Genomic DNA, 14,631 nt, shown 5'->3' with positions numbered 1-14,631 from the left:
GATGTGAATGCCTGGATGTGGCTCTGACCCCCCGGGTTGGCTCTGACACCCCCAGGCTGGGTGCTGGGTGGTGCTGAAGGGACAGCGCCGGCTCCTCCGTCCCAACCCAGGGGGTCCTGGTTCCAGCTCCTCCATCCCAACCCCAGGGGCTCCCCCGGCCCCCCAGCCCTCGCTCTCTGCCCCCTTGTCTCATCTGCTGTGAGCACGGGGAAGAGTGGAGAGACGAGGGGCTGCTGCTCTGTCTCCTCCTCTAGAAACCCGCATGCAGCCGGAGCCGCCTTTGGCTGCCTCCCCTGATCCCCCGCGAGGAGAGACTGGGGGCTTCTGGCATTGCACAGGCTTAATTGACTAGCAAGGTCACTAATTTCGGCTCCTGGAGGTAAGTCCTGGTTAACGGCTCATTTTCCTCTCTCCCTTGGTTCCCACACCCCTCTCCCATCTGTCTCTCTTTCTCATTCTCTCTCCAGTGCCATCAATCAGCCCTTTTACCCCCTGAAGAGGGTCCACCCGAGTCACGGCACCAGCGATGCCCCAAAACCCAGAAACATGAGTCAGCATTTTGCCACCCACTCGCCCCACTAACCCAACCGCGATCTCATCTGCTCTCCGCCCTCCGTCTCTGCTGCCTGGAGAAAAGTGAGGAACAATAGCATTCCCAGAGCGCTCCCTGACTCCACCATTGCGGGGCTAGGGGAGGAAGGATCCTTTCTCCCCTGCCTTCGGAACACGCCTCCAGAGCAGCCGGAGGTGAGGAGGGTGCTCAGTCCCCATCAGCCTCTCTGCAACTTGTAGCAATAGCAGCACGCTGGGGAAGGGGAGGGGGGAAAGGGTGTGTGTGATGGGGGCTGTTGCTCCAACCTGATCGAGTCCATTTGCCAATTCACCACTCGCATCACTTCCGGATCAGTCCTCAGTTTCTGCTGCAGAGTGAGGATTTTTTTTTTTTCCTCTCCTTTTCCCTCCCTCCCCATCTGGATGCTGGGAACTTGAAACCTCCTCCCTTGATTGCAGCAGGATCTGCCCCAACCTCCCCTCAACTTTGCACTGCATCAAAGAAAACAGAGCGAGCCACAGGCTATATTGTACCGATGGGGGCAGGGGCTTTGCCAGGCACAGCCCTTTGCAATTGATGTTGCCGTATCTCTAGGACCCAGAGCAATCTCTCTCTTTCTTTTTTTTTCCTCTCTCTTTTTGTGTGTGTGTGAGTGTGTGAAGGGTCCTCCTGGTTACCGCTGTTATTTTCCCTTAGCAGGGAGACCACACAAGCCATGGCTGAGAGGAAGCAGTCTGGCCAGCAAGGCGAGGAAGAAGTGCCAGCCTTCTTCAAAAACCTGGGCTCGGGCAGTCCCAAACCCCGGCAGAAATTCTGTGGCATGTTCTGCCCGGTGGAAGGCTCCCTGGAGAACAAGACCATCGACTTCGACTCCCTCTCGGTGGGCCGCGGATCTAACAAAGTCGTGGCAAAGCAGAAGGATGTTGCCCACCTGGGTCCGGATGCTCAATCCGTCTATTCCAGGCAGAGCGCGAAGGGAGGGGAACCATCTGTTGATTTCGGGAGAAAGGTGGAGATCAGGACTGCCACTGGGAAGGAGGCGCTGCAGAATCTGAATGACAAGGTGGGTGCATATATATGTGTGTGTCTGAGAGATCCAGCGTGAACAGGCTGCAGAAGGGATGTATCCTTTCCAGCCAGCAGTTTCTTGCTTTTATGTCACTTGCATGTGTGTGGCAGTCAGTGTCTTCCTCTAAGAAGCAGCATCTCTCCTAGAGCCTTCTTGCCAGACCTCTGATGTTATCCGCGTGCTCTCTGCAGGTGTGTGTATGTGCACAGGGAGGGCAGAAGAGGAAAGGAGCCCCCGCACCCACAAACACCCTCCCTTTCCCCACCCTGCTTTCCTATTTGGTGACAGAGACAGACTTTTTTGTTTCTTAGACGATTCCCCCCAGCACAGCGGTAGCAAAATGCCCCACCCAGCTTGTGAATGCAGCTCACGGGAACAGAAATGCAATTGTTAGCAAAAGAGCATCAATGAGCCTCCACCTGCAGGGATCAAATCCCTGCAGGCTTCTTCCAGGAGAAACTCCTACCCCCTCCTCCCAGGGGAGGACAGACCAGAGTACCCTGGGAGCTGTATTAATACCAGTTTGGATCAAGGCCTTTGGCTACAGGGGGAATTTTTGCCTCAGGAAGGTCTAGGACTCTCACTGAAATGTGGCATTCTCTTAGAAACCCACTGAACTGCTCCCAGTCTTTTAAGCTGTTTACTCTCTGTATATGTATAATAAAGCCTATCCTCTTCCTGAGGCAAAACCCATTCAACCCATAGGTCTAGCTGACCACACACATTTACTTTCCTCGATAGATTTAAGCAAACTTTATTCACATCTGAGCCATGAAATGCTCCGGGTGCTTGTCTGACAATGCTGACTCCTATGTGTAGGCTGGAAGAGCAGAAATGAGTGAAGCACCAACCAGCAAACTGATAAACTTCTAGGATACTGGGACAGAGTTCCTGCAAGTGATCCCCCAGTGAGTTTACAGAGCAATCCTTGCTTCTGGAAGCTGTTTCTAGGATGTGCCTCCTGATTTTTACTAGTGGTATGGATTGCATATACGAGGCAGAAGTCTGCCTGGAATTTATAATATGGGCTTACTCACTACTTTCTCTTCCTTTGAGAAATGTGAAATATTACCAGGAGTGTTGCTGGGGGCTGATCCTCCCCAAATCAGACCTTACTCGGCTTTTTCCTACCACAGTAACTTAAGAGCCTCATCCAGCCATACTTACATGTGGGAACAACTGCTGCTTACGGTGAGAACACAAAGGTAGGCCCTGATTTTCGGAAGTGCTTCGCACCAACCTTTAATTAGGAGTGGGATATGCTCCACGCTGCTTCAAACCTCATTTGCCAAACCCAAACAGAAGTTTGCTGCTACAAATGCCTGTGGTTTGATTTGACCATGTTGAAGTGCCTGCTCATTGAGTAGCAATCTGTGATTTATTAGTCTTGTTGGACTAACTAAGGTGCATCTCAAGAGTAAAGAGCACACTGCTTTTCAGCTTGGGGAGGCAAAGGCTTTGCAATTCAAGACATTTTCTGCACTAATTTCAGACACTTTGGTGTGGTGATGTCCTGCAGAACACGAGTATAAATGGGTGATGTGGTAATTCTGAAAAGATGAATTATTTTGTGATTGAAGGGTACCAATATAATAAAAAAGTATGTACAATATGGTGAAAAATCAGAAGTCCACACTGAGTATTAATCACATTTTTGAAAAGGTGTGGTTTTTCATTCTGTTTTTCAAGGTTGTTGTATAAATGTGAACTGAGGGTATGAAATAATGGGATAGTGCAAACCATTTGAGTTATTTCTCATTAGCTTTACATAACACTGGTGCCAATGGATTGTGTTGTAAGGGGTTGTGAGCATTTCGGTAAGTGCAGCCTTTTATTATAAACGTCTTGCTATGGATTGGCACTTTATTGCGGGAGTGTTTCAGCTTTGATGGTTTTCTGGCTGACTGCGTCTATAGCTTGGATCAATGGTTAGATCCTCAGCAGGTAAAAGTGGCTTTACTTTAGTGTAGTTAATAGAAATGCATTTATGATGATAATCAAAGCTCAATGTATTAAAAAAAAGGCAAAGAAAAACAATGTTTCAAGAAGTGGCATTAAAGGAAACAGTGCATTAAAATAATTCCAGATAGGAGTTAAAAGGCTTCTGATGTTTTGCAACTGAATTTGGCCCATTATTTTCAAACCTCTGCCTTAATAACACATCTGAAATAGGTTCTCCCTGGATAGACTGTACCCTGTTTCCGTGTGAGAGGAATCTAAATTATAGTGCGAAGGCACAGTACGCTAATTTACATGATCTTGAATTTATAAGTTGCATAAATTATTTCACGATAGCAGCAGCAAGATTTCTGGCCTTTTTCTTTAGCTTGAGGCTGACAATAGATGCGATTTTTATCAGTAGGTGTAACAATGTCCAGCACGGTCCATGCTCTGTTTCAGCAACCAAAGCACCATATCGTGAGCTGATGGGAATGGGTGCCCATCAACTGGAGAAATGCAAGTATTTTAGCCTGTGACTGACTCCAAAGTGCGTTTAAAACACTCATCCTTTCTGTCACTTTATAGAAAGATCTTGTATTAATCTCCACTGAAATAATTAACAAAACTAGATGGACAAGCTCTTTTTTATTTTTCCGAGGTCTTCACTGTCCAGAGGATAAAAAAAGGCATGTAATTATTCCACATTAAATTGCAATATATTGTTCTGCAGGCAAAGATAAGGGTAATCAAATCTCTTTGTGTCTGTCCTGTCTAGGGTATTCTATAGGCATTTATCATGGCCTCGCTTTATTGCCTCTGGGCCATGCTGCCTCATAATTCAGGGTTAAGATCATCTCTAGAGGCACCAGGAAGGTTCTCTATCTCCGTTTAAGCAGCTCTTTACAGCGAAGCCTCTGGAGGCCGCATGACCTATTCAACAGGTCTGCAACTCAGCAGATCTAAGGCAAGCTCTGCTGCTTCCCAGCTGCCAGGCCTTGGAGAATTGAATTTCCCATCTTCAACTTTGGCATCTTCCCTGTTTAGACTGTGAATTGCCCGGTCCTGGAGCTCCTTGTTTGATGTCTGAGCACAGCTTAGTGCTTGGAGGCCCTGACCTCCGCTGGGCCATCGCTGTGGACCAGCAAGTTCAGTTCCCATTGCTATTCTTGCAATTGCTCCAGTGATTTCAGGTGGTTCCCAACCCGTACAACAAGCACTCACCTTTATATACCTCTTTTGCATCCCTTAGAGACAATTCACGGGCCTTTGGAAAGTGCAGAGCACTAAATGTGGACTACTGGCCTAAAACAACAAAGCTGGATGATTGCTGAGAGCCCCATGTAGGTTCTTGGGAAGGAACAGGGATGATAATGTTAAGAAACAGTGCAAATCACTGAAAGCAGCCATTTCTTAGACCCTATGGTTCCTATGAGATGCTAAACTCTCTCCACTGGATGAAAGGGAGGAGCAATGACAAGGATGCCCAAATGTCCCGTGCCTGTGTTCCAGAAATGCTGTGTTTGACTGTAGTGAAGGTCACAGTGGAGGCTGTGAGCTGTTAAGAGAGGAGAGCACGTTTTTGCTGTGTATTGTATTGCCCATGACAGAGCAATCCATGTATAGAACCCTAAAGGGGGCTGTCTCTTTCCTGATAAAATGCCACAACAGTAAATTAACAGTGGAGCAGCAGCTTGGCCTTGTTTAAGGACAGTTAAGATTGTGATGCACCAGAAATGGTCAGGACATTTCCTCTGAGAAACACATTGTAAGAGTAACAGTCTTCTTAGAAGGCTATTTCTGAATGTAATAAAGGTTTCCTGAGATTTTAAAGGAAATAAAATCAATTGGAAGGTTAATTTTAATTTGCAGATCAAACGGACATTTTTATCGACCTGTTTGTGTGGCTGGAAAGTCACTCTCGTCCTTCATGATCCCAGTCTGTGTTCAGAACTTAGGCCACTTCTCTGAGAAGTTCTATGATTTTCCCTCCTCACATTTGACCTCTATGGTCATTTCCATATAATGACACTTAATTTTCTCCTGTAAGATAATAAAACAAACCAAAGATGCCCTTTGGCAAGTACAGTTCCCCTCTGTAATTTAATTTATAGTGATTAATAATGAATAGTTCTTTCATCACCTTTTGGGAAGGACAGATGAATTCCTTCTGCCATGTACCAGCTTGTATTTAATCCTCCCAACACTCCATAATGTGCAGGGGCTCGCAGGATCCATGGGGAACTCAACTCATTGAGACTTGGAGCCGATGCAGCGATTGGCATGAGCAGAATCGTGACAGAAATTAATCTCCGATTCCTCTTTTCATTGCATTTTAAGACATATATTTCCATTTGCAGGTTTTATAATTTCATAGCCAGATGTCCTTGTGGATAAACCTTTAAGAATTCAGTAGGAGTAAAACCAGTTGGGTGTTGTAGAAATTCTGTGGGATTTGCTGCAATTACACTAAAATTCCACAGAGAAAAGACTATTTTAGTAGTTTCTTTCCCAACCATCCAGTAACTCCACAGTGGGAATAAAATCCCTTGCTAAGTGCATTGCGGCAGTCCGCAGAATCTGTAAAGTTACAATTCTGAGCTGATGGAAACGGATTTCCACTGATGCCTGCGATGATTTATTTTAGCACAGATTATCGCTGTACACAGATTCTCATATTCTTGTGCCATTTTCCCCCTAGACCTTTCTGAAAGACAAATTTAGATGTAGCAATCCCTTTAATGTGAAATGTGTTTCTGCTGCAAAGAGCCTGCACAAGATGTCCCACAGCAGCTGGTACCCGTGCAGGAGCGGCTGACGATCACTCTGTGTACCCCCTGGCCAGCTCTGCGTGTGTGCAAATATGGGTGTAATTCTCAATTTTGTGCATTTCCTCCCATTCTGCCATTCGGGGAGTGTCGTCAGGGCCCTGAGAAGTGCTGTTGTAGCGTAATTGAAGATATTTCTGTTGTTTTGCTGTCCCTCTGCCACCGTTGTGACTTGGCCGCAGTACCTGCCGTAGTGGCTGCAGTTGGGTGCTGGGCTGGGCTGACCAGCCCGTCCTTCATCGCTTCCCTTCGTTAAAATTTGGCAAGGAAGCCTTGGCAGTGCTCGTTCTCTATAGCACCTTCTAATTTTAGCCGGCTGCATGCATTATTAGCCCTGTGGAAGACAAAGTGCATCGACACGATCTAGAAGTCCCATCACTTCCCGCAATCCTTGGCAGGTAACGGCACCGCTGGGGACAAACCTGCAAGGATTTAAGAAGCACGTTCAACTCGCTTCTTTTAACGTGTGACCTGACTCCTGCCCCTGAGTTGTCTTTCTTCGTTTAACTTAGAGGGGGAATTTATACATAAACTGTAGCTTTACCAAGGGAATGAACCAGGTTTTGTAAAACAACCCAAACGTGCAGATGTACATCTCAGTATTTTCTGGCTCTGTTCTCTCTTGTTCTCATCCCAACATTGTCCTTTAGCTTCAATAGCTCTTCTCCTCCCCTCCTGATCACCTCCCCTCATGTGTCTTTATACAATAGATAACAGCCATTCCTTGCCTTTGTTTAGCTAGGCTAAATAAACCAGTTTGCAACTACATTAATAATTTTAAAATTATTTCTTTGGAGAAGCTTTTAGCTCATTATTACAAGAGAAGAAAATCGGGCCATATTAGCAGTTGTTATAATGGAGCTCAGTTCTGGTCCTTTGGGTACGTGCTAAATCCTATGGAAGTTTTTAAAATCTGGTGCTGTGTGGATGTTGAATATTGAACAACCGTGTTTTTCAACCCTTTAATCTCTTCATTTGTTTTATTCTGTACTGTTCAGGTTCTTGCAACATGGTGATGGGAAGGAAAACTAAGTGTCATCTGAAGATTCATTCTTGCTTTCTCAACCTAGTCACTATCGGATTCAAGTTATGGAATGTATTCCAAGTCCAAGAGCTGCTGTTCTGAGTTAGGCCCATGTGCAGTAAGGATTGCCTTTAAAATATATATTTTAAATAGCTATCTTTGAGCAGATGAGAATAGCTTTAGAAATATGGGTGTGCTGATGACACCATCTCATTAAAGGTGCTTCTATTTCTTCTATACCAACACTGCCTTGATGATAACATGGAGAAATGACCTGAGCAAGGTCAGGGAGGCAAGTCAGTGTTGGAGATGGTTTTCCACACCCATGTTTGTCGTCTTTCCTCCTTAATTGTGTTGCTGTTGCCAGGGCAGGATCTTGAAATGGTGACTGGCCTAAGCACAGATCAGATCAGCCTGATGCGGCTCCCAAACCCTTAGGCTGTGTTTGCTTCTTTCCCCTCTGGTAGCTCTGGGTGCTCTTTTACCTGGCAAGCAAAGGCAAGAAACTATTCAGATCTACAATTGAGCAGGAAAGCTGGCATTAAAGAGAAAAAAGGGAACAGTTGCACTGTCTAAATTTAGAAATCTGGTGTAGACGCTTTCTTCCATGTTCTGAGCAAAAATATGTTGAGGTTTCAAAACTTCTTCCAGCACAGATGAGAGAGGGGCAGGATAATTCATTTAGTATTGTCTATTTTAATCATTAAATCAAAGTAAGGCCCTACAGGCTAACAAAGTAATCATTTTGCTACTGTCATAATCAGCCACTTTTTCATTTGTTACTAATTGGATATTAACTGATTGGCATATTAATCACTTAAACGTTGCCCTACCTATACCCAGGAAAAGCTCTTTTACTCTTTCCTTATAGCCCCCTGTGAACTAATGTACATAAAAGGTCCTGGTAGTCACCTGTTTGAACAGATGTTGCCTGTATAATGATTTCCTGCAGTAAAATACTGAAGGTCTACATTTCTTAGGGGTTGGGCACGTTGTGTTTCATGGAACTACTTGGGTATGTAAATATCTCCCTATATTTTGTGATAGGAGAAGCTTGTAGTTGACTTTGTGTGACGTGGGATTCACTCGTGACTGAGAGGAGGAGGTAAGTGGACTTGTGGTATTTCGAGTTGTCCAAAAGTAGTCGTGTATCTTCCCCCAGGGCAACCCGTGTGTAAGAGGAACTGGTCTAAACAGATCGTTTTGAACGGTTATCCACGCTCTGGCCGTCAATCTCTGCATTGCACCAGTGCGAGTGCGCTCTAAATAACGAGGAAATATTTATGCCATTTAATGCATTTCTTTCCTTGAAGTATCAGCTTATGGAGTTCAGGGACTGAGACATTTAAGTCTCCAAGTGTGACTGAAGCATTGAACACTGGAGTAGTGAGAAATGGCCAGAGTGGCTGGAGGGGACAACCCCGGCTGGGCGTGTTGCTCTGACTCCACATTGCACTGAAGCTTCAGGTCAGTGTCCGCAGGAGCGGGGCTTGACCCCGGGCTGGCTTTTCCGGCCGAGGTGCGGGAGAAGGCGTGCGGAAAGCACGGCAGACATGCTGGGAATGCAAAGGGCCGGGAGTGACTTCAACCTGATTTTATTCCCCCCCTAATTTGCTAATGCTTCCGAACAGCTTTCTGCTCCGGTAGCGCCAAGAAGGGCGGGGTGGGACAAAGAAGATGGAGGGCGGCGATGCGTTTTCCGACGTCCCGGCTCCCCAGGCAGCCTCCTCCCATCCCCTGGGCGCCACAAGGGTGACCGCAGCCCCCGCCGGGGCTCGTTTCACAGCGCCCCGCAGGTGCTGGGCGGCGCCAGCCGCGTCCCCCCTTCCCACCGGTGCAGCAGCTCCGCTAACCCGCCGCTTTGCAGCAGCCTGGCCCGGGGGAAACGGGCGGGGAGCGGGCGGCGCTTCGGGAAGAACCGGGGCGGAAAAACCCGGGCGGGTGCGACGCGCCGGGGGCGGCGCCCGGTCCCTCCCGCCCTCGGGAGCGCGCACTGACGTCCCCATTGCGCCACTTTGCATATCAGCCCCTATCCCTCTCCCCATTGGGCGGCGGCCGCGTCTCATTTGCATCCCCGCCAGGCGCTCAACCAATGGCGCCCCGAGTTGTGCGGCCCCCCGCCGGGGGGAGGGACGAGAGCGGCCCGGGGCGCATGCGCTGCTGTGTCCGCCGCTGTTGCTGGCGGCGCTCGCCCCCCCTCCCGCACGGCCGGGGCTGGGCTGGGCTGGGCTGGGTTTAGGCTTAGGCTGGGCTGCGCGGGGCTGGGCTCCGGGCAGAGGGAAGAAAGGGAAACGCGCAGGGGTGGCTGCTTCTCCTTTTCCTGCCATTGCGGAGAGCAGGGCTCGCCTCCCCGCCGCGCCCTCCCCGGCGGACCCCCCCCGGGCTGTCCCTCCTAGTGATCGCATTGATTTGGGCTTGGGGGATTTATTTATATTCTGGTTTATTATATATTTTTTTTTTTCCGGTGGAGGGGAGGTCGGGGAGCAGTTGCTGCACAGGAGACAATAGAGATACAGCAGCCGCCCCGCTTCTCTTTAAAAAAAATACATTATATAAATAAATTGGGGAGTGATTTCCCAAGATGTCTTATCAGGGGAAGAAAAATATTCCACGGATCACGGTGAGTGGAGTGCACGGGAATAAAAGCGGGGAAGGGGGCGGGGTGCGCGGGGATTAAGCCCTTTGTGTGCTGGGAGAGCGATGGCCGGGGGTTGTGGCAGGATAATAAGATCAGGGTCTAATGCGGCGCTTCCTGCGCTGCAGCGCGGCTGGACACCCGGGGGGGGCATTGGGGGGTGCGCGGTGCTTTAAGCGGGGTCGAGGATCCGCGGGATGCTGCGCGGGTTCCAGCAGCATCGTTCGGGGAGCGGAGCCGCGGTGTCACCCCCCCCAACCCCCGGAGAGCAGCGGGGACAGCGGTACCTCCGACCGGGGGGGCTGGGGATGGAGTCCCCGCCGCCCTCCTGCCCCTGCTCGGGTTGGGGGGGATCGGCCGGACCCCCTGCCCGGCGGGCTGGGGATGGAGCAGCGTTTCCTTTTCTTCCCCGAGAAGCTTCTCGCAACGCGCACGTTTCATTCCCCGCTGCTCGATGCGATCCTGGGGGAAAAGGGAAGGAGCCGTTATATAAACCCCTCCCTTGATGTCGTTCTTGTGGGAGCCGATTTAGGGCAGGTATTGCAGATCCAAGGGTTCCAACTTTTCATTACGTAAGGCGAGATATTCGCATCTAACGGACTGTTACTGCCATTTATTATTATTTTTTTTGACACAGCTTTTCATTATTGGCAGCGGCTCCTTCTCTCAGCCCCACGGACACACCCATCCTAGTCCTTCCTCAGCCTCCGAGGCAGAAAAGTGAGCTCTGAAATGGAGCTTTGAACTGTGCCATTTGTGCAGGAGCCGCTGGGCTGTACAGTTACGTTTTAAAAGACGTTTAGGAAATGCAGGGGATGCACAGAATGGGTGTGTGATAAATGGAGCATCCTCTTTTTTTGGGGCGGGGGGAATAGTTGCTCTCCAAGAGTCCAATGGTAGAGAGTTTAAAAAGATACCTACAATTTCATAACGATTCAGGTTACTGCTGAACCGCTGTCATGGGCCGAAAGTAGGATGACGCATTTTTCTTATGACTGAATGCTCTGATTTACGTTGCCTGTATCCGATGCAATTCCCCTGTAAAGGAGTAGAGAAAATCAGTTCCTCATCTTATTTGCTGTTGTATAAACCCAAAATTGATCTACTGAGACGAGTGCTTGAAGAAAAAGGATGATGAACGTCTAGCTGTCCTGTTTTGTCTGCATTAGTAGGGTAAATAGATCCAGATTTAGTGGCAGGCCCCCGCATGGCTGCAAACTGTGTGTGCTTTTGTCTTCAAGGTGGTTGAAACCAGCAGAAGGATTCTCGAAACGTTCAGAGCATCGTTAAAACGGTCCAGGCTGCATTTTTGTTGGTCACTATGTATATATATTTTTTCTTCTCTCCCTATTGATGCCCAGTGCATTCAGACTTGGGCTGTCAGTGGCATCGATGGCCAAACTAGCGGATTTCGGTAGTCGTCGGTCTTTTTAATAGCACAAGGCGTCTGCACTAGAGGTGGCCGTAAATACTGCAGTGTTTCTGGACATGGTAAACATGTAGGACAGTTTGCTGTAGAGCCTGGCATTGAAAGACAAGTGGGTTTTTCACGCCCCAAGTTAATTCATCCAGGCTTATTGGCATTCGCAGCAGATCCTAAATTTAAATCTTGGGGTTTTCTTTCTTTGTTTCTTAAATTGGTGGCGTTGTTCAGGGAAACTCTCCATTGCAGCAGGAGGAGGAAGGAGAAGGAAAAAAGGAGGGGGAATGAGAGACACTTAACATCTCGTAGATCTTTAGCGGTTATATAAAAGATGGATATAATGGTATAAATCAGTGGCTGATGCAATTCATGGAGCTGTTTTGGTGTTGAAAGAGCCGTGTCAGCTGAGAATCTTCAGTTTGACTAGAAGATAGTTGGGAAAACGCCTGATTCTGTTCTTTGGTTTGACCAGTGAAGCTCCAGCTGGAAATAAGGGCCCTGAGCATCACTCTTTCAGGCTTTTATGTCTTTACTGTAACTTCAAGGCACCACCAAGTTCAAGTCCTGCTTTCTACCCCTTCTTGAAGGCGGCTCTTGGTTTCACCAGCCCTTGGCTGTGCTTTGTTCTCTTACAAAGACAATCTGGGGTGGGGGAAAGAGAATCAGAGTGAGTACAAGTGCGGACATAAGGGCCAAGGTGTATTTTTAAACTGAATGCTGCATAACACGTGTGCTTCGCTTTAACAATACATATCTGTGATGTAGGGAATGAAGGAACCAGAGGAACATCGCGGTCACTTTTAACTTCCAATCCAGAGCACTGCAGAGTGTGTTTCAATCATTTATGGCTACTGCAAAAAAAAAGAGATACATTTGATTTTGGCCTCAAAATCTCACAAAACCAAGATGTAACCTGGTCTGAGATAAAAACACGTCACCTGATAGCTGCCTTGTTATAATTACCGTTCTGTTCCTGCCAAAGTATCTTCTAATTCGAGGCAATTTTAATAACTGTTTTGAAATCCTTCTCTTAAGCTTCATTTGCTAATACGTGCTAATTTCCATCTGATTATGCGGTAGTGCTCTGGAGAGGCAGTCGAAGTATCCACCGCATCAAAACATCGCTAAGTTGGACAAAATGAGTTTGTTTGTGTTGTGTAGCCCCTGGCAACAGACTTTTGCTCCATTTCCCTGACAGCAGTTGACTCACGCTTGGCCAAGCCGTGGCTCCAGTGCGTGGGCGCACGTAGGAAACTCTACATGCGACCAAGGCAGAGAAAAATACAATTGCGGCTGTTACACATCCATCAAAGTATTATTGAATGCTTTTGTTGTAGGTGATGGTGGCGGACGGCAGGTACGAGTGAAGCTGCCGGGTAGACAAGCCCGCCGGATCCCAGCTCCTGATCTTTTTGGATCATTAGCGTGATGAAAGGACTTGCAGATGAACTAAAACATTTTATCTTTCCAGTTGAAAGCGCGGCGGTTGACTTGTGTTTTGACACGGGCTTTTGAATAATGCAGAGGTTGTTTCCGTCTCTTTTATCTCTGAAGTGACACCGCAGACTGTCAGCTTTCTCGCACAATAATGATGACTTGTCGTGTCCTTCTTTCTTGCAGAGCGATCGCCTCTTGATCAAAGGTGGTAAAATAGTTAATGACGACCAGTCGTTCTACGCAGACATTTATATGGAAGATGGGTTGATAAAGTAAGTGGAACCTAATACCATGTTACGATTGGAAATGTGCAGAAAATTCCTGCAGATTAGGAAGGAATAACTTGATCAGTGAGCTGTATTAGACTGCAAGGACAAAATGAGTATTTCTTGTATATCCTGGTGTTTGATGGAGGAACTTGAGAAACAAGATGTTAAATTAGATAAACAAGTGGGCCAAGACCCCGTTGTTATTAAAGTGTCGGTCAAAGGAGGTGCTTACATGTGCTTAATTTTAGCCATGTGAACAGCCCCATGCTGAGATGACACATGTGTCTGAAGTTATCTGTGTTGTAACGTTTTACTGAGTCATGCTTAAGATACTTTGAATCCAGAGTTCAGCATTCTAATACAGTTAATTGTGGTCTGCGGTGGGAGGCTGGACTTAAGTGACCTCTTGAGGTCTCTTGCAGCACTGTCTGCTATGATTCTGTGATGCAAGGACCAATCTAAACCCCCTTAATAATGACCCTGTCATTTAAGGATTGGGCTTCACACCTCTTTCCAGCGTTTTTTTGTGTTTTCAGTCCTGAAACACGCATTTCTGGCGTGTTAAATGTATTAAAGATTTCTTCGGAAAATTACTCTTAGGAAAAAATGAACAAGCCAGAGATTACAAACAAGGAATCTTCCTGTTCTGGCTAAACAGTCAGCACATGTGCTTTGTTAATCAAGGTTAAAAGTTAAAGGAGCCAGCCAAAGACAGCTCATTAATTGCAATGTGTCAGCCACTATTGCGCTTCTAAAAATACGCCTGTGAAGAGCTGGACTGGACAGACCTTGGAGGGTCTCACCAGGAACTTGGTGACCATGATCTGCTTGGGTTTATACTTGTGCAGGGACTACATAACATCTATGTATGAAAGCAGACAATATAGAGGCAAAAAATGCTGTTAGTGTTGAGCTGCCACTTGGCACCCCCAGTCCAGTCCCAGTAACAAGGCTCTTGCTGTTTGCTGCATCCATCTGATGATCGGCCGGTCCCTTCTCCATCTGTCTGGCACCGTGGCTCCTTCATTTCCTTCCTCTTCAGCCTAATATTGTCCTGAAGCAATTGCACACTTTGCTCTCGATTGTGCTACTGCTTCAAGGGGAAGCATAAAATATTACCAGCTATGTGCGCTGATCCCATACGTTGCTTTCTATGGAGAAAGAACACACCAGCCAGGTTAAATGGCACTAGGGCGTATGTTTACAGGCTGTTTGCCTTGTCTGTTGCTTGTGTCTGACTTGCTGTTTGAAACCCCTTTACCCAGGCAAATAGGAGAGAATCTGATTGTGCCAGGGGGAGTGAAAACTATTGAAGCCCACGGCAGGATGGTGATTCCGGGAGGCATTGACGTTCACACCCGCTTCCAGATGCCGGAGCAGGGGATGACATCTGCAGACGACTTCTTCCAAGGGACCAAGGCTGCGCTGGCTGGGGGCACCACCATGATCAGTAAG

The 14,631-nt window shown here is 47.6% G+C and overlaps 1 protein-coding gene across 3 annotated transcripts in view; it reads left to right on the top strand.

Moving 5' to 3' along the window:
• Positions 1-467: 467 nt before the first annotated feature.
• The window catches only part of DPYSL2 (dihydropyrimidinase like 2), a 47,524-nt gene continuing 33,360 nt past the window's right edge, over positions 468-14,631 (top strand). Inside the window, exons 1-4 of one of the 3 annotated variants that reach the window (XM_065856802.1) lie at positions 468-747; positions 1,250-1,616; positions 13,091-13,179; positions 14,442-14,626. In XM_065856802.1, coding sequence (XP_065712874.1) covers positions 1,269-1,616; positions 13,091-13,179; positions 14,442-14,626 — 622 coding nt within the window. In that variant the 5' untranslated portion in view covers positions 468-747; positions 1,250-1,268. Of the gene's footprint in view, positions 748-1,009; positions 1,617-9,667; positions 10,033-13,090; positions 13,180-14,441; positions 14,627-14,631 lie in introns of those variants that run through there. The other 2 variants (XM_065856803.2, XM_065856804.2) reach the window with 2 other exon arrangements.

This window comes from Patagioenas fasciata, chromosome 26 (assembly GCF_037038585.1).
Source record: "Patagioenas fasciata isolate bPatFas1 chromosome 26, bPatFas1.hap1, whole genome shotgun sequence".
In the NCBI taxonomy this organism is placed as follows: domain Eukaryota; kingdom Metazoa; phylum Chordata; class Aves; order Columbiformes; family Columbidae; genus Patagioenas; species Patagioenas fasciata.
The sequence above is the reverse complement of the archived record's forward strand: the minus strand, read 5'-3'. Positions and strand labels throughout refer to the sequence as shown.